Source organism: Vipera berus (genome assembly GCF_964194415.1).
Source record: "Vipera berus genome assembly, chromosome: 7".
Lineage (NCBI taxonomy): Eukaryota > Metazoa > Chordata > Lepidosauria > Squamata > Viperidae > Vipera > Vipera berus.
The window spans coordinates 65,203,951-65,224,532 of record NC_138209.1 but is presented as its reverse complement, the minus strand read 5'-3'; the positions used below and the strand labels follow the sequence as shown (position 1 = coordinate 65,224,532).

General features: G+C 40.1%; 1 protein-coding gene across 2 annotated transcripts in view; it reads right to left on the bottom strand.

Annotated features, from left to right (window-relative positions):
- Nucleotides 1-20,582, bottom strand: part of TLL1 (tolloid like 1) — a gene marked incomplete at both ends in the record, with an annotated part of 124,363 nt that overhangs the window by 34,154 nt on the left and 69,627 nt on the right. Inside the window, 5 exons of one of the 2 annotated variants that reach the window (XM_081333248.1) lie at nt 311-416; nt 2,266-2,444; nt 6,600-6,717; nt 15,197-15,349; nt 16,783-16,863. In XM_081333248.1, coding sequence (XP_081189374.1) covers nt 311-416; nt 2,266-2,444; nt 6,600-6,717; nt 15,197-15,349; nt 16,783-16,863 — 637 coding nt within the window. Of the gene's footprint in view, nt 1-297; nt 417-2,265; nt 2,445-6,599; nt 6,718-15,196; nt 15,350-16,782; nt 16,864-20,582 lie in introns of those variants that run through there. The other variant, XM_081333249.1, reaches the window with a different exon arrangement.

Sequence of the window (20,582 nt, the reverse complement as noted above, 5' to 3'; positions counted from 1 at the left end):
GCCAAAAAATATAAACACAGGGCATTCCTCTATCATTTCTCACAATAGGCAAGTTTTCGGGAACAGTATTTGGAAAGAATCTGACACAAAACTGCACAGTTTAAGAAACCTTCCTTAAAACAATCATCATCAAAAATAAAAATAAAAATGATGAGATCTTCAAGAAAGCCACAAAATACATTTGGGCATCTGGCAAAGAGGTACAACAACCCAAAGCAATTCCGACAGTTGCCTACATCAGAGCAACATACACAGTATCGACCCTGAAGAATAGAATTATAAGACAAAAGGTATAACCTGAGACTCCAACCTTGAGAAGGTGTTCCTGGCATAGTGCATAATGCTATCAAAATCATATGCTTCTCCCAGAGAATTCACCTCTCCGGGCTCCATCTTCAAAAAGTTGTACTCCTGACCTGCAATTCATAACATTTCAAACATTTTTTTTTTCAAAAGGAAGAAAAGGAAAAACCCATAACTCCTTTTTTATATGCAAATTATAATATATTATGAGTAGATATAAACAATTTGCTTACAAAGGCTAACACAGAACTGGGATATATGTGCACAGGTAAAAAGCATCTTTCTAATTTTTTCCTTTAAACAGCAATAACAATGTACCTGTTTGCTCATGAACTGAATTACTGATGGAACAATTGTCTGAAATGTCATCTTGGTATGCAGCATATTAAGAAAACTATTATTTCCTGTCACCCTCTGACTTGATAATTCCACGCTTACTTTCTTATTTTCTACAATGCATTGTGGAAACATAAAGACATTGGTTGCAATTTTACAGCACATATTATTAATTAACAATACAACATAGCCCAGGAATTATAAGGAGCAGTACCTAGTTGACCTTGGTTGATCTCAAAAAGCCAAGCAAAATCGTACTTAGATGGCAAGCCCACCAGAAAACTTCAGGTCAATAGACTAGACTAGGGAAAAAATATCCCTGACAAACTACTCATATAGCTGTTGTCAGAAACTATAAAAGGTAAAGGTTCCCCCACACATGTGTGCTAGTCCTTTCCAACTCTAGGGGCCGGTACTCATCTCCGTTTCAAAGCCGAAGAGCCAGCGCTTGTCCGAGGACGTCTCCGTGGTCATGTGGCCGGCATGACTAGACACCAAAGGCGCACGGAACGCTGTTACCTTCCCACCGTAGTGGTCCCTATTTTTCTACTTGTATTTTACGTGCTTTTGAACTGCTAGGTTGGCAGAAGCTGGGACGAGTAACAGGCGCTCACTCTGTTACGCGGCACTCGGGATTCGACCCACCAAACTGCTGACCTTCTAATCGACAAGCTCAGCGTCCTAACCCACTGAGCCACCGCGTCCCTTAGAAACTATAGGGATGTGTTAATAAAGTCAAAAGGAGTCAGGTTTGATTGATAAAAGAAGATTTTATGTTTTATATAAATCAGACTATTAAAGATTGTTTAAATCTTTATTGGAGATTATCAATACGTATATTTATTTCTATAATTTCTTCAATAATTGTCCCAATCTATAGACTTTGTTTCCTTCTCTTTTTCCATCCACAATATTCCATTCTTGGAGGCATCCTTCTTCATTTATTTACATAGTCAATTTCTATGGCTGCTTATTCGACTACAATGTCTCTGGGCAAGTAGCAATAAATAACCCCACAAAAAAGAACAACAATCCAAATAATTAAAATAATTACAGCCACAATAAAAATATGGTATCTTAGAGATCCAATATTCATGTAACAAACAGAGCAATATCAACCAACTAAACCAGTAGCTTCCAACCTTTTGGACACCAGGGACCGGTTCCATGGAAAGAGATTTTTCCACGGACTGGAGGGGGCGTGGTTTTGCGTGCTGCCTGTATCCCATGAATGGGGGTTCGCTTGTTTGCGAAGCCCAGTTTCTGGCATGACGCAGACCAATCCTGGTCCATGGTTTGGGACCCCTGAATTAAATAACCAACTGTTTATATTAAGTGAAGCAAGTAAGGAAGTTGGGAACTAATTAAAATAATACCCATTTCATTAGAATTAATTACAACTTTAATCTACAAGATTCAATGTTTATATCCAAAGCAGTGTCTTACAAAAATTAACACACCATTTTTTAATTACCAATAATTAGATGCTCCAAACCCACATAGCACATCACGTAACTTCTAGAAGATGTTGCAAAACTACAATTCTCAAAAGCTCAATCCTGATGGCTGTTTTGATCTATGACATCAACCTAAAATATCTGGGAAACCATCTTAGAATTATCTCACCTGGTTGAATGTTCTCTCTGATGATGGTGACATGATCATCTCTGTCTGGTCTTGTGTGCTCATGCCAAAATCCTATTACATGTCCCAATTCATGAACAACAATTCCAAACTTATCACAATTCTTGCCAATAGAAATTGCTTGAGGACCATTGCCCCTTCGGCCTACATAGGAGCAGCATCTGCAATTTAGGATAAGAAATGACGTGAAATCATTTGAATGTACACTTCCAAGAAGGAGCTGAGATCTATATTTAGTGTTTTTATTTCATATTTTATTGTAGGATGTGTTTTTAATAACTGTTTTGTTAAATATATTTATCATATTAATATGGTAGATGATAATATATATATTATAAAATATATTTTCTTAGATGCTTGTATTTGTGTCCAGGTACGTGTGTGTGTGTGTGTGTGTGTGTGTGTGTGTGTGTGTGTGTATGCAGTATATATGTATGTATGTGTGTATATATTTAGCTACCAGATTTAAGTAAATATAAATGAAAACCAAATGATTCTTCACATACAATCAATTGCAGCCTGAACTTATAACTGAAACAATACATGGCAAGAGAGAGAGAGAGAGAGAGAGAGAGAGAGAGAGAGAGAGAGAGAGAGAGAGAGAGAGAGAGAGAGAGAGAGAGAGAGAGAGAGAGAAGAGCAAGAAGGTAACTTTCACTTTTTTTCTCCACTCTTTCCCTAGAAGAAAGATTTTGAAATATTTTGGTTAACTGAAATATATGTTTTTATGTTTTAATTCCATTTATATCCCGCCCTTCTCCGAAGACTCAGGGCGGCTTACAAGCTTAGCAGTAGCCTTCATTCTATGTATATGCCTGCTTATTAGGGCTTTCACACACACACACCCCAAGCGGCATTATTACAAAGTCAGCTTAATTGCCCCCAACAATCTGGGTCCTCATTTTACCTACCTCGGAAGGATGGAAGGCTGAGTCAACCTTGAGCCTGGTGGGATGCGAACCTGCACTAATTGCAGGCAGCTGGTGTTACTTAAGGAGGCATTAGCCCACTGTTCCACCAAGGCTCTTTTTTCTTGTTATTTGTTTCTGATAATGGAGGCTGCTCTTTTTCTCCCATCTTCCTGTAATTTAAGATCAAACTAGCTCACATGTTAAAGATATGTGACTGGGTACTACTAGTTATTTTTCAAATCAGCTGTCCTGCTCATAGATGGAAGTGTCTAATGGGGAGATGGTTCTGAAATAAGAAACATGAATTCTTTCGCAATTGAAATTCCTCTTCAAGAAATAGGGATGGGGGGTGGGGGCAGAAGGAAGACAGTAAATATATATATCGTATGTCACTTCTAATCTCTTAAAAAGCCATAAAAGCCTACATAATTTTGGCTGATGACATAGAAGCTTTTATTTACCACAGAGAAGTCAAGTAAAACTGAATAAAATGTCCTGCAATATTCTAGGTCAAAACTAGATGTGAAGCTCTTCAACAATAAATTTATAGGATGAAAGCAAATCATCCAGGCATATACACTTATGTCATAAACTTTTTCAAGAGCTCTTCAGACTGGAAATTATACTGACATGTAGAATTTAGAACAGAATACTGCAGTGGGAGATATTGAAGATCTTTGAGGAGTCTACCTAGCTTATCTTGTTCTCTTTCGAAATGTTCTATTCTTGTTTTTTTCTGAAAATGTTTTTAGTCTGCTAAACCTTCCTCTTGCGTAAAGATGATATATTTTGCTTCCATAATAAAATCCATATTAAGAAACTAAGTTTGTTATTAGACTATAGATTTGGGTCTACAGCCACACATCTATAATACGAGTTGATAATATTCTGAATTGGCTTTGAAAAGAAAAAAGTAATTGGAATGTGATAAAACACCAAATCACATACTGGAAAAAATACTGATAGAGGTAATTTGCATATGTTAGTTGTGGGATATCAAGCTGCCATCAGAATAAAGTTTTGATTTAAAAGAAATCAATTCATAATACGGTCATTCAAATAATCATGATTTGAATAGCAACTTAATTAATAAATGCAACACGAACTTAATTACATAATTTGTTAAGCAAATATAACACAAAACTCCTTTATGTAGAGAATCAATAAGTTTTAGTATGAAGATTCCGAAGAATCTACTTAAAAGCATGTTGTATAAATCCATTTTGCAAAACAACATTATTTTAAGGTAATGCATAATTGAAACAAGAGTTCACTGTATAATATAGGTTGTACACTATTTTATATATGAGATTTAAACACTCTGAAAATAGTTGTTTATGAGAAGCTTTTGACCTATTTCAGAAATCCACTGTTTGTTCAGGACATGTAGGTCACATTAAATAAAACCACAATAGAAACATTTTAAATAAGCATCATATTTTGGGAAAATCATTTTTAAGTTAATCATTCTAAGTCCTTAGTACATATAATCTCTTCCTCCCATCTGTCCCACTATTTCCATCTGCTGCCTGCATGAGCATTTCAGTTCTCAACAGAACTGAATACTCAGGTAACCCTCCTATGGCCTTTCAGATTACCATTTGCAAAAGTTATTTGACAAAAATGCATGCTTGATTATAATAAAAGGATACAATATGGAAAGGTTTAATACTACCCACAATGGAGGAGTGGTTAGTGAAAATGCTGGAACTTGGAAAAAATGGCTAAATTAACTTCTTTGATCAGAGAAAAAATGCTATCTACATTTATGGCTCAATGGAAACCCGACAGACTTTCTGTATGCAATGGGGAAAAAATGCACTTATAATTTATGCCCTTAATGATTACAAAAAATGGATAATAGAAAATAGTGAGCTTTTCTTTTTGTAATCATAGAGTAAGAGCTAATTTAGTAATTATATTTGCTGAAAAGGAAATGGAAGCTTTTTGTATTTCTTTTTACCGGTATTCTTTCTTTCTGTACTTTTCATTTACTATCTTCTTTCTCTGAATCCCTTTACTCTTTACTAATTTGTATTAATTGTTACGTTCTTTGTAAAAATTTAATAAAATACGTTGTATTATATACAAGTACAATATATGTACAGTATATACTGTACAGTGTATATATATATATATACACACACACATACACACACACACATATATGAATGCATACACATTTACTGTAATATTAACCATTATTATTTAGATCGGACCTTTATTATTTTGATAAATAACTCAAGGTGACGAATATCCCTAACATTCCTTCCTCTTCCACAACTCTGTGAAATAGGTTATGCTGACAGTGAGCGACTAGCCCAAGTTCACTCAGCCAGTTTTCACGCCTAACGTGGGACTACAACTCAAGTTTCCCAGTTTCTAGTCTGGTACTTTAACTACTAGACCAAAGTACTATATTAACTTTTAAAGAATACATAATCGTAAAACTTATTTAGAAGAACAAATGTGATTCCAAATTAAATAACAAAAAGCAATATTCTTAAACACTGATAAAATAAGTTTCATTTTAATATATTTAAGATGCATATAAGCATCATAATTTCCTGAATCTGTGTGCTGCTAACACTCTCACATATGTAGCCTCCAATTAGTTGAAACAATGATTCATAGGGCAATAATTTTTGAACCAATTTTATAGCTCAAATAGGTTAACTTACACAAACCGGGACATCATTATCCCAGAGGGAATGAGATTTTGGGGAAATTGTGGCGGCTTCAATGCTGACGGGCCTCAGTGCCACCACTATGCTGTTACAGTCACATGATCCTCTTTCAATGTTCAATGTTTCCTGATAGTTTCCCAGCCACTCTTGTAATCCTTCATTTCATCCAGCATTAGCCACTTACCTGACGAGAAGGGAAGGGAATCATAAACAGAAAGGGAGGGAGAGAGGGAGGGAGGGAGGGAGGGAGGGAGGAAGGAAGGAAGGAAGGAAGGAAGGAAGGAAGGAAGGAAGGAAGGAAGGAAGGAAGGAAGGAAGGAAGGAAGGAAGGAAGGAAGGAAGGAAGGAAGGAAGGAAGGAAGATTTCTGATGCTCTCTGTCAGCTTCCCATATGGCTATGCAGTTGGGAAGTTGACAGGAAGTCAGAAGTTGCTGCTTTTTCATCATTATACAAGTATATAATAATGCTTAAAACAGATTTGAATATTAACAGAGTATATCAAAACAGAAACATAGTTAGGAGATAAATCTCATGCATATCTTTTTTGTAACTCACAACCTGATACAAATATATAGGCTATGGGTATTGTGACATAGCACAATCAGTCTGTGATCATAGCCTCTCAATAAAATGTAGTTCTAATCTTCTGTGGAGTTGTCTGGTTCCCCTAGTGTGGCTCACAATTCATTAGAAACCATATATTTTATATCAACTTACCCACAAGGCCGGTATGTAAACACTATATAACTTTCTTCATCACTTCGTTCAATGAATGTAACACAGGTATATTTTTCCCAGTGTCGCATTGCCTGCTTGAACATTGCTCGCTGGCTGCCTGAAATTAAAATTTGTAACAAAATGAAAAATTTCACAAACAAAATAAAGTATATCACCTCAACAATAGTAAAGTTAAATTTTCAATTTTGAAACAAATGAGAGCAGGAAGGTTTTAAAGACAATAGAATTCTGAAGATGGCTGGAAGAGCTGGGTAGCAACTAGTGAAATCTTACAAAGGAAGAATCTTTTTTTTCCCCAGAAAGGATTTACTCTGCAGAAATACATAAACAAATTGCATATGTTAAATATACTAACCTAAGAATTTTTAATTACTCATGCTTAGAAAGAAATATATCAACTGTCAGACTGAAATTTCACAAAACTTGTGGCCATCAGGCTGAACCCATAGCCATCAGCCAAACCTTGTACTATAACATGCTTAATTAGTTTGTCTTAGTGGATTATCATTGGTGCATGAAATATGTGCAGTTCATGTTTATTGCTATCCCATTTGTACAACAGCTGTTAATAACATGGGGATAATACAGTATGTCTTGGTATCTTTTATGTACAGTATATGCAAGATAATGAACAGTATATTGTTGCAAATGCCAGAGCATCAAACTAAGGACAAAATGGGAAATACTTTAATTAAAGTATATACCAGCACGGACTTGCTCGCCCTCAGGGGTGCCCCCCTCGCCTGGGTGCGACCCGCCTCTTTAAATTCTAACCTCGATGAAGGGCCCGAGTTTTGGGTCTCTGAGAGATGGCTGGGCAGGGGTAGGGGCCGTCAACATAAATGTAATAAGAGGCCCCTGATTTTGTTTTTATCAAAAATTTTTACGGGGTTGGGGAGGGGGGTGGGAGATAGGGGTTGTCTGGCTTTGGGGGGCGGCCAATCAACCATAGTTCAGGCCAGACTTGGGTCTGACCGCGCGGGGGGAGAACGAGGGGTCGTTGTCTCCGGGGCTCATGAGCGGGTCGTGGGATTACCAATTCCCACGACGGGGAATGGCAGCAGGCGGATAGACAGGGGGCCATAGCGTTACCGGGAGCGCCGTCTCCGCTATTTGCAAGCGGTGGGGCGCTCCGACCCTCTGCCTCTTTCCCGAGGTTCCGGGAGCGATGATGTGCAGCCTCCTGAGCTCCGGCTGGTGTACTTGAATGCCAGGTCCGTGGTCAACAAGGCTCCCCTTATTAGGGATTTAGTTGAGGGTGAGCATGCGGACCTGGCTTGCATCACGGAGACTTGGTTGGGCCCAGAGGGTGGGGTCCCTTTGGTTGATCTTTGCCCACCAGGCTTCCGGGTGCTGCACCAGCCTCGAGCTCAGGGTAGGGGTGGGGGTGTGGCGGTGATCGTTAGGGAGACCTTATGTCCGCGGGAGACCACCGTTCCTCAGATAGTCGGGTGTGAGTCTCTCTTCATGAGATTTGGCTCTGGGGCGCAGTTGGGCTTGCTGCTCGTGTACATCTCGCCTAGTCGCGTAGCGGCAGCCCTGCCCGAGCTGCTCGATGTCCTCTCAGGGTTGGTGGTTGAGTTCCCCAAACTTATAGTTTTGGGAGACGTCAACCTACCATCCCTGGGAGGTTCATCTGAGCTTGCTCGGGAGTTCATGGCTTCCATGACGGCCATGGACCTGACGCAGGTAATTTCTGAGCCAACTCATGAGGGAGGCCACACCCTTGACCTGATTTTCTTATCTGGACGGTGGTTGGATGATCTTGGTGGGGGCTTTCCATTTATTATGCCCCTGTCATGGACCGATCATCACCTCCTGCGGCTGGTCTTCCATTTTGCCACCCCCCGCCGTGGAGGTACGGAGCCAACTAGATGGTACCGCCCCAGACGCCTAATGGATCCTGAGAGATTCCAAGCGGCGCTGGGGTCTCCACCTGCCTCCATTGCTCACAGCTCGGCGGATGCCTTAGTGGAAGCCTGGGAAAGGGCAGCCACTGAGGCACTCGACCGGGTTGTACCCTTGCGGCCCCTGACCCGGCGCAGATCCCAGCGAGCTCCATGGTTCTCTGCGGAGCTCCGGGAGATGAAGCGTCGGAAACGGGGCCTAGAGAGCTGCTGGAGGTCCAGCCGATCTGAACCCGACCGATTGCGGTTAAGAACCTACATTAGGTCTTATCTCGCTGCGATGAGGGAGGCGAGGTGTAATTACTTCTCCACCCTCATCGCGTCCGCAGATAATCGCCCGGCCGCCTTGTTTAGGGTGACTCGCTCCCTTCTTAATCAGGAGGTGAGGGAGGATCCCTTGCAGGGTCGTGCCGAGGAGTTTGGTCAACATCTGTCGGATAAAATCGCTCGGATTCGGACCGGTTTGGACTCCAGCTGGGCAGAGTCTGACGATCAGGACACGGGCGGTCTTGTCAATGTTATCTGGGAGGAGTTTGATTCTGTGACCCCTGATGAAGTGGACAGGATTATGGGGAAGCTGAGTTCCACCACATGTTTATTGGACCCGTGCCCTTCTTGGCTGGTTTATGCAGCTAGGGAGAGGACACGAGGCTGGCTCCAGGCGGTTATATCTGCTTCTTTGAGTGAGGGTTGTTTCCCCACCATCTTGAAGGAGGTGGTGGTGAGACCTCTCCTCAAGAAGCCTGCCTTGGACCCAGCTGTATTGAACAACTTTCGTCCAGTCTCCAACCTTCGCTTTCTTGCGAAGGTTGTTGAGAGTGTGGTGGCGCATCAGCTCCCTCTGGTCCTGGATGAAGCGGATTATCTGGACCCTTACCAATCGGGTTTCAGGCCCGGGCACAGCACGGAGACGGCATTGGTCGCTCTGGTGAATGATCTCTGGAGGGCTCGGGATAGGGGGTATTCCTCTGTCCTAGTCCTATTAGACCTCTCGGCGGCTTTCGATACCATCGACCATGGTATCCTGCTGCAGCGTCTCAGGGGATTGGGAGTGGGAGGCACGGTTTTTCAGTGGTTCTCCTCCTATCTCCTGGGACGCTCGCAGTCGGTGTTGGCAGGGGGGCAGAGGTCGACCCCTAGGACTCTCGCTTGTGGAGTTCCTCAGGGGTCGGTCCTCTCGCCTCTCCTGTTCAACATCTATATGAAACCGCTGGGTGAGATCATTCGTGGTTTTGGAGTTGGGTATCATCAATATGCTGATGATACCCAACTTTTTATTTCGACCCCAAACCACCCCAGTGATGCCCTCGCTGTGATGTCCCGTTGCCTGGAGGCGGTTCGGGTCTGGATGGGGAGGAACAGACTTCAACTCAACCCTGACAAGACTGAGTGGCTGTACATTCCGGCTTCCCGAGACACCTGGGATGTTCCACCTCTTTCTATGGGGGGTGAGCTTTTACCCCCTGTGGATAGGGCTTGCAACTTGGGAGTCCTCCTAGATTCACGACTCACTTTGGAGGATCACATAGTGGCCGTGACTAGGGGGGCTTTTGCCCAGGTTCGCCTGGTGCGCCAGTTGCGGCCCTATCTGGACCGGGAGGCCTTGTGTACGGTCACTCATGCGCTCGTGACCTCTCGCCTAGACTACTGTAACGCTCTCTACATGGGACTTCCCTTGAAGACTACTCGGAGGCTCCAACTGGTACAGAATGCGGCCGCGAGAGTTGTCTTGGGAGTTTCCCGGTACTCCCATGTTACACCTTTGCTCCGTGAGCTGCATTGGTTACCAATTGTCTTCCGGGTAAGGTTCAAGGTTTTGGTTATGATCTTTAAGTCCCTACATGGCATGGGTCCGCGATACCTCGAGGACCACCTGCTGCCGGCGTCGACTCCCCTCCGCCCTGTGCGCGCCCACAGAGAGGGCCTCCTCAGGGTGCCTCCTGTCAGGGAATGTCGACTGGTGGCCCCCAGGGGGAGGGCCTTCTCTGTGGGTGCTCCGGCGTTATGGAACCAACTGCCGGTTGAGCTCCGGATGGCATCAGACCTCCGATCCTTCCGTCGCGGGTTGAAGACCCATTTATTCGAACTAGCGGGTCTGGCCTGATGGGGGTACTTGGGTTTTTTTATAGGTTTGTTTTATTATTCTGGTTTTAACTTGGGCATTAATTTAATTATCTTTTAATGTTTGTACTGTTGTTTATATTTATGCCCTGTGAACCGCCCTGAGTCCCTTTGGGAGAAGGGCGGTATAAAAATCTCAATAAATCTTAAATCTTAAATCTTAAATCTTAAATAATGGGAAACATGGTGAAAGGCAATTGTCGTGTTTGAATAAATTGCTGTGATTGATATGTTTACTGTCCTCCCAAAGAAAAAGCTGTTTGTGTACCTACACAAATGTTCTCTTCACACTATTCTCTTTCAGGGTACGCAATGTTATATAAGGAGCAGAAAAGGAATAAACCAAAGAAATAAAGACTTGAGATAAGAAGAAAAAGGAAATATAGTTAAATCTAGTTTACATCAACATTTTCATTATAGCTCTCCATACCATTTATCCTTACAAAGTCCATGTCTCTGTGATCCATACAATGCTTCATACATTTACCTTTTCTTCTTTAGATTTCTCACCTCTCTCATTTTGAGGATGTCAACTTTACCTTTTTCAGCCTGCCTTTTTCTCTCAACCCTTTCTTATGAGTTAATCCTCATTTGTTCTCACTATACAACAAAATCATTTCAATGTACTTCTTTCACATGGACATTCACTTCTATATTCCATACATATTTATTTCACACCCTTTTTAAGCCCTATTCTTCTTGTCTTAGCACACACACACTTGCATTTGCCTATCGAACGAGACCTACATCATTTTTCTGTATGTATTCCACTGGACAGTATCAAAGTACCTTTATTCATATTTGTTACAGTTTCTCCTTTCTTAGCTGTGTCTCATATATACATATATATGTTTGGGGCCTAGCAAGGTATTCTAAATAGTTAACAAACACTTAACACATATTTCCCTTGCTTCTCAGCTAACAAAGCGAGAAAGAGCCAGTGGCCAAAAGGTTAGAACAATTGCCTAAGGTGTAATCAGCCCAGGTTCGAATCTCAGAAGGGTATGGCTGACTGATGAGAACAAATAAGTTTGAAATGGTCATATCAGTCTCCCTTTAATTCTTTGTTAGCAATCCAAAAAATTTACACAAATAAGAGCTGTCACTGCTGTGACTACTGCCTGTGGATGGCCTTGGGTTAGGCTGAAACAGGAAATAAGATTTGTCCCGTGTTTGGGGCCTAGCAAGGTATTCTAAATACTTAACAAACACTTCACACACACACACACACACACATACACGCACACTCGTAGATTTTCACGGGTACAGGTATATAGGTCTTGGCATATTCTGGTCTTTTCCCGAGTAAGATTGAGGGTGTCTTGGTGATGTATCGACGAGGTCCCACTCGTCTTCAGGCTGGTGTCTTCGGCTTCGTGCTTGTGCAAGCAAAGCGTGATCAGAGCTGCCGTCTCTCTATAAATATTGCTGGGAGGGGGTGCTGGCTTTGTTGCTGTAAGCGGGTTGGTTGGCTGTGTTGTTACATGTTGATTGGTTGATGGGGTTATTGTTTGTGGATTAGTCGGCTGTTTTGTAACATCCTGTGTGGCTGAGGTGTTGGCTGTGTGCCCATTGCACAAGCTGTGCTACTCCCTCTATTGGCTTTCAAAAGCCAATAGGAATTGCTGCTGAGTGTGCCAAAAGACCCAGCTGGCAAACGTTGCACATGCAAGTTGTCTGCAATGAAGGCGAGTTGGCAGGAACTTTGAACCCCTCCCTGCTGCCCAACTACACCATCTCCTAGTTGTAAGTAAGAGAGGACCAGGAGTGGGAGGCGGGGAGCAGCACTTAATTCTGCCTTGCCGAAAAAGCGGAGTCCATGTGCACTCCTGCCTTGTGCTCACCCAAGTCAGCCAGGCTCTCCATGCCGCACTGCAGCATGGAGACTCTGGCACTGAAGCACGAAAAACATGTGCACGCCTGCCTTGTGCTCACCTCGTGTCAGCCAGGCTGACCACGTCAGAAGGAGAAAACACAGTGGCAAAGAAACCCCCTCCTCAAATAACTCACATTTGTCAAGTCCACCCTGCCCTCTGCGAGACCCTTGGCCCAATGGGGAAGTGAGGCCTGGCGGACACGATTTCCCTCTCTACCTCTTTTTAACGGTAGTCCTGAAGATACCTGGAGGAGATGGGAGCGGCAATGCCATGGTGCTGTGGGAGCCGTGAGGCTGTGTGGGGCAGATGGTGGGTGGCGTTGGCAGGGCGGCTGCAGGTGCTGGGTGTGGAGGTGGCACGCGTGGGGTGTGGCGGGCAGCTGACCTTCCATGGGCCGGGCCAGCTGGCAGCCTACACTAGACCTGCACTGCCGCCTCCTTGCCCTGTGCACCTATGTGGCCACCCTGGAGCACCTGGCCTGCAACGCCTGCCACCACCTCGGCCTGCCCACCACCCTCACCCTCCCGCTGCCCCACATTGCGGGAGACACATCACCTCACACTGATTGGCCGTGAACTGCTGCACTGACTTAACCTGGTTTGACCACATCATCCCGTGTGGCCTGGAGGGGCTGGGGGTCACCTTCCTCAGCCAGGAACTGTGTCTCATGGCTACTATTTTAGTGGTTATCTGGATTCTTGCAGATTTTGTACGTCAATCTGAAGTGGTAATCTTAAGTATTTTTTTCATAAATTAGTGAAGGATATGCAACTATATTTTCTCATATTTATCTAATGTTACTTTTGCATCTACTTTTTTCAATCCATTTTCTTTCTGTCATTAATTCCCCAAGAATAAGAAATGTAAATTGTAAGCTCCTCATAGCACAGTTCTATTTCATTGTTAAAATACACCGGGCAATTATGGACATATTCATTCATAATCTCCCTTATCTAAGCCTGTTCTCTTGTGTGTATAATTTGAACATAGCCAGGCCACTTTTTATCAGCAGTTGTAAAGAAATATGTATTATGTATTAATAAAAATTTCTTTGCAATTCATTATCTTGTCAGTAACATGACTCCATCAATTAAACACATATATGTTGAAGGCACCATATGCACTTGTATTAGACATCTATTATCTCCCACTGCTAGTCCTTCCAAAAGGAACTCAATATAAGTCATACTATAAATGCAAAAGTTGTCTCCTCTATTAAAGTGCAACACATCATTTTCCAAGTAGACAAAAAAAAATAACATTCCATTTTTACTATACCCACCTGCAGTACATAAACATGGGGGAACTATCACACATTTTTTCACCCCTATGGCAGCCTACTATGCTGTCTTCAAGATAAATTTGATAAAACAGAACTTAGTGTTCTAAGTTCATCATGAACTAAGTCTGATGAAAATAACTATTTTGGCAGGGATGAATTAATAGCATGCATTTTGGGTTATAGGAGCATCTCATCCACTTGAACCAATGTGATCATATCTTTAAAATGGTACGTACAAGCCATCAATAATGTGGTTGCTAATATAGGTAGGTCCAGCTTATGAGATGTTTGTATTTAAGGAGATGCTCACAACAAATTCTAGTTTATTTGGTTAATGCCTGAAGGATACATTACTTCATCTAAGCCAAAAACAGATGAAAAAACTAAAGGCAATTATGAATTAAACTTGGCTCAAATCTCAAAGATATGCCAGATGACAATTGGACAAAACTTTGGAATTTACTATGAACATTTGCCTTAAATACAATAAATTAAATTTATGTTAAGAATTGAATATATAATTTTTAAATTATATAAATAAATATATAAATAAAATTATATAAATAAAAGATTAACAAGATGAGAGTTCCAGCACCTTTTTTTAGAAAAAAAGCACTGAATAGGCCCATAGAACCTTATGCTGCCCCATCATGTTTTTACTGAATTGAGGAATTTACTTGAAGTTTGTTAGTAGATTAAAGAAAATGTAGATCAAGTGACTCATCTTAATCACACCGTGCCACAAGCTGCATTCCCTGATACTATACTGCTAAGGACAGTGTGTATCCTTTGTCAATGTGTATTTACCATTTCTAGAACCTTGAAATGTACATGCATTCATTATTAGTTAATGGATTGCATTATAATGTTGCATAAATAAATAAAGGAGTAGATTTGGCATCCCAGTATTAATACCAGCATTTTCCAACTTAACTTTCCACTAGGCAACAGGAGCAGGCAAGAATCTTAGGTTTCAATGCAATAACATCTGGGAAGTTAAATCTGGGGAAAAAATGACTTACTACCACTAGAAAATATAATACGTTGCATTACTCTAAAAGCATAGTTGGTTAAGTTTGTTAATGGCCACTTTCCCATAGCTTTATAATAAGCACTATTACATTATATAATTTCTTTTAATGATTCATAGGATGGGTCATAACACATGGAAATACATCTGTATCGTTCAGGTTCCAGAATATGCAAATAATTTAAAATTTGGTATTATTAAGTACATTAAGCTTAATTGCCATTTCGCGGAAGAGAATAAAATTATAAAAGAAGGAATTGTCTTCAAGACATCTCCAACTGAACTGCTAAATATATATTTTCCTATGTGGGAAGGCTTAGTTCAAGTGTCTGATAAATATGCGTCTTGGTCTGCCTTACCAGTGAAATTTCCTGCTATGACATATGGAATGACACCTCCTGGCCATATTCTTTCTGTGCGCGATGTAGCTGCCCGGGAAAATCTTTTTCTCTCATTGTTCCCTGAGAATGTTAAAGTTCGTCTTGCCTTTGTTTTATTATTTTGTTCAAAATCTGCAATGACATTTATGTTGTAAAATACCATTCTTAATATTGTGCTAACAGTAACATTTTCTTCAGATAAATGAGCTTTTTTCTCTCACATACAGTCAACCTTTGCATTATGGTGAATATATATATGACTTAAGAAATATATAGTAACATTAATGACTATTGCTCATTATAACTATTTATCTTAATAGTCAAAGTATTTTGAATATTCACTTTTCTGTCCTTCTGTCAGCCCTGCTATACGGATTCACCCTTGGTACTGCAAATATCTCCCTCCGGCTGCTTTTTTTTTAACTCTTATTTAAATAATGTGCCAAGAAATCACACCAGTATTTCTTTACCTAGGAAGTTATTTTTTTAGTTAAAGAATAATACATTTTGTAAGAAATATTTCTAGAACTGTAATACAGGGGTGTCAAACTGCCAGCTCGCGGGCTGGATGCATCATGCGGAAGCTGCACCCACCCCAGCTTCAGCAAGGGGAAAAAAGTTGTGATACGTCGCAACACGTCACGTGATGTGGTGAGTTTGATACCCCTGCTGTAATAGGTATTTTATTTGTATGCAGAATTTGTTTTGAGGTGTTTAGTGTGAAACAAGGTAAATGAAAATGATATTTTTAAAAAGATACGGTTGCTTTTAAATGTTTGCTTTTCTAAAGAAAAGCTTTTGTTTCAAATGCATGTGGAGTTCCCAAGCCAAGAAACACTTTGCATGGTCCTGAATGATATTCCTTTACTACACTGAAATTAAAGTTGATGTGCAGAAGACACTTTTCTAGAAAATAAAATGCAAACTAGACTTGGGACAAATTTCACTGAATCTTTGTTAAGGATTATCAAATACATCCACCATGGACTTGTTTAAATTAGCTCTTGCAAAATGCAAAATCTAATATTATAAATGGCATGAAAGGCAGTTCAAATATAATCAACTGCAATACATCAACCTTCACTAGAAGCACACATAAATGTTACAACACATTTAGGAAAAATAAGTCAAAATCAGTGTTATTTGTAAAGAAAACTATGTTAAAATTAATGAACATTAAGGTTTTATTGCTATTAAATATAGCATATTTACAGGAAAAATAAGGAGGAAAAAGTAATTAGGAAAAAATACCAGGGGCAAAAACAGGACTTTATGATAAAAATATACTGCAAACCATGCTTTACATGATAACAACTGAAATGTTTAGAATATGGATGTACTATAGGTTTTTTAATTTCAATTTAATTTGAACACACATCACATACAAGTATATTACGCACTTGTATAAACTGGATTTAAAATATCTCTAAAAATCTTTCATTATTGGCATTCACAATTAATTTATCTATTTACTGTCATGGCTACTCAAAAATTAAACTAAGAAAGGTATGAAATGTCTTATATTACATGCAGCAATGAACCGAATTTAAGCAGCTTGCCCATACCTGACTCAATTCTTCTTATCCTGTCTATAAGCTGATAGAGAACATTGCTTTTTTCTGATACCTCACGTTCTTCAAAGCCACCTTTTAAAAGAAAAGTATAAGTAAATGGAAAATTGCATGCCTGCATTTAGCAAATGCATTTACAAAAAGTAGATGAAAAATATGGAATATTTTAAATGTTACATTATTGAATTACTATAACATCTTCCCCCTTGCCACAGTGATTTTGACTATGAATGATAAAGTATAGTTTTCTTTTTAAAAAATTCAGTTTACATGCTTGATCATATTTCAGAGGCTATCACAAAGAAAAGGGGGACAACCTATTCTCCAAAACACCTGAGGGCAAGACAATAAGTAACAGATGGAAACTTATCAAAGAAAGATCCAACCTAGAACTAAGGAGAAATTTCCTGATAGTGAGAGCAATTAATCAGTGATTCAGAAGTTGTGAGTTCTCCAACATCAGAGGTTTTAAAGAAGAGATTGGGCAGTCATTTGTCCAGAATGGTATAGGGCAGGGGTAGGCAACCATTCCTGGCAGCAGACAGTCCTGCAGATATCCCGGGCGTGAGCCATGTAGGGATTTATAGGTAAGAACCAGCACCTTAAATCTCACCCGGAAGGCAACCGGTAATGAATGCAGCTCACACAGGAGGGGTGTAATATGGGAGTATCGGGATGCTCCCATCACAACCCGTGTGGCCGCATTCTGCACCAGCTGGAGCCTCCGGGTGGTCTTCAAGGGCAGCCCCATGTAGAGAGCATTGCAGTAATCTATACGGGAGGTAACGAGCGCATGAGTGACCGTACGTAGAGCATCTCAGTCCAGATAGGGGCGCAACTGGTGCACCAGGCGAACCTGGGCAAAAGCCCCCCCGGCCACAACTCCTATATGATCTTCAAAACTGAGTCGTGACATCATTAAAACAACATTTCAATGAGACAATATGGATTAGTCCAAGGGACACAAATTAAATTATTTAAATGGCCAGAAGGATTAGATTTTTAAAAGTGGCCAAGATGCTATAAACAAAAAATATCATTTTAACTGCCTGGAGATTGAAAGTTGATGTTTGGTCACAGAATTGAGGGAAGCAAATTTGAAGTTGAGCAAAAACCAAAACTTCCAGTCCAAGAATCATGTGGAACAAATTTTCCAATTAGTTGAAGCAAATGTGAAGCTGTGTTGGAGATATGTATTGAAACCAAGGAAAAAAAACACACATTATTTGTTACTGGTATGAGGGCAAAAGTACCATATGGTTTCTATCCTGACTATGGGCCTTTATTGACTACTAAGTACTGTAAAATTATTTTCCATCTGTCCTTGAATCAGGAAAAAAACCAACCCTACTTGTTTACCATTCTCATTGTTAATCCGTATCATCTACTACCTCTATTCTAAATCACTCCATATTAATGAGGTCCTGAATTTTGCATATGTTGCTTGTGAGAAACAAAATCTTGGTTTAATTCTGTGGCTTTCTTGCATATCATCAAGAGATAGATAATCTTTTAACAAAGACAACAGTGCAGGGAAATAAAATGTCAATCAGTCAATCAGTCTTCTATAGCCTGCTTTGGAAGTCCCCTTCCCATATTCCATTTTGTCGTACGTTTTATAAAGTGGTTTATAAATTTTATAAGCTGTTAAGTGTTTTATAAATTTGATAAAAAGAATGGAATGGATTCATACAAGGAGGTGAATCTCCAGCAAAAACCTCCTGGGACACAACAGTTTTGTTTAGGATTTTTCTCTCCATCCTATTCTTCCATTTATATGCTATTCAGCCTTACCCCAAATTGGAAAATACATTTAAAAACAAATCAGAGTGAAAAGATTCCTTATGTGCCGTCCCTGACACAGGGCTGATCTCTACTCTTACTTTCTATGAACATGAAGTAAAGTTTCTATCAAGTCAGAGTTGCCCTATGGTTAAAAGGTAAAGGTAAAGGTTCCCCCGCACACGCGTGCTAGTCGTTTCCGACTCTAGGGGCCGGTGCTCATCTCCGTTTCAAAGCCGAAGAGCCAGCGCTTGTCCAAGGACGTCTCCGTGGTCATGTGGCCGGTATCACTAGACGCCAAAGGCGCACGGAACGCTGTTACCTTCCCACCGGAGTGGTCCCTATTTTTCTACTTGCATTTTTACGTGCTTTCAAACTGCTAGGTTGGCAGAAGCTGGGACGAGTAACAGGCGCTCACTCTGTTATGCGGCACTCGGGATTTGACCCGCCAAACTGCCGACCTTCTGATCGACAAGCTCAGCGTCCTAACCCACTGAGCCACCGCGTCACCCTATGGTTACACCCTATGGTTACATGTAACCCTATGGTTACATTGAGGTAATTTTCCTGGCCACAATACAGGCTAAAACGTTTTCTTGATATTGCACATACTGTTATATCTTCACGGACAGGAAAGCAAAATAACAACAGAAGAAACTGACCACAAAAGAAAGAAGTGTCGGCATTTGCTTTTAAACAGCAAATAATCATCTCTTTGATTATATCCAGCACTGGTCACTTGATTTGACTCCTAGACATGAGGCATTTGACTCCTATTTCATCATTGTGTCAAAAGATATTCTTTCCCTTTCGGAGGTTTACTTTTTCAAAATGACACACACTGTATATTGGATGACTATGTTTATGAACAAAACAAATGAAAAAAGTTCCAAACGTATCTGTTATTTGTTCAGTCAGATTCCCCTGTGAAGTAGGGTCCACATGATGCTCTAAGAACATACGCCCCTCCCATCAGATCTGGCAGGAGGGATATAAATAATGTGGATCCTTGGTGGTGCCATCAGGCTTTGGGCCCTCTTTGCCTTTTAATAACAATTGTTCTGGGTTTGTTAATTATTTTCATATTAGTTTTATATTTTTTATTGTATCAGAGTCACCTTTCACAAAATGGTTAACTGTATAAATCTGAAAAAATAAACTAAAGAAGTAATTAATTGTTTGACTGATAAATAATTAAGCAAACATTCAAGGGCAAAAACATCCTGAACTTTAGAAATATTTAAAAACATTTCTGACAGAAATGTTTCATTCACTTGAAAAAGGTTATTACTCAACATCAGTATAAAGGGAAGTACAATTTGAATACTGGAATAGCTAGTCAGGGTTAAGAGAGTTTCAATGATGGTTTGGGGATAACATAGGAAAAAAACAGGGAATTATTGTACTAGTTATAGTAGGAACTATTATACTACTCATATGCAAATAAGGACATTTTTGTGGCCTATGATGAAATTGGCTTATATGAAATTTAGGGAAAAGCCTGAGGAAAATTAAGTATGTATTAATTACTTAAACATTATATCATGTTTTGGCAAGTGACCTCATCAACTCTTTTGCAATTTTCACTTAAAAGCTGAATTATTTTTATCTAATAAATGTCTTTAAGGATTCTATCAATTTCATGCCTATCTTACTTAACCATCAGTTAAGTAAGTGACCTTTCTGGATAGCTTAACAAAATTGTGGTGTATATTTGGCTGTGGCAAATAATTTATAGAATAAATCACAAAGTTTAACCGTGAAGGAAATTACTATTTTCCATTTTATGTGGTACTATAAACAGTGTAGCTCACTGGATTCTATCACACACTAACAAAGAATAATTTTCAAATAATACTGAATATAACATTTATATTAGTTGCACTGCTTGCTTTAACACTTGACTGTGTTTGGAATTTTTTGTAATCACACTCAAAGCTTTACATTATGTTGCTTCTAACTAATGAACACATACAGTATTATTTGAAATGAATATTTTCAAATAATATTGT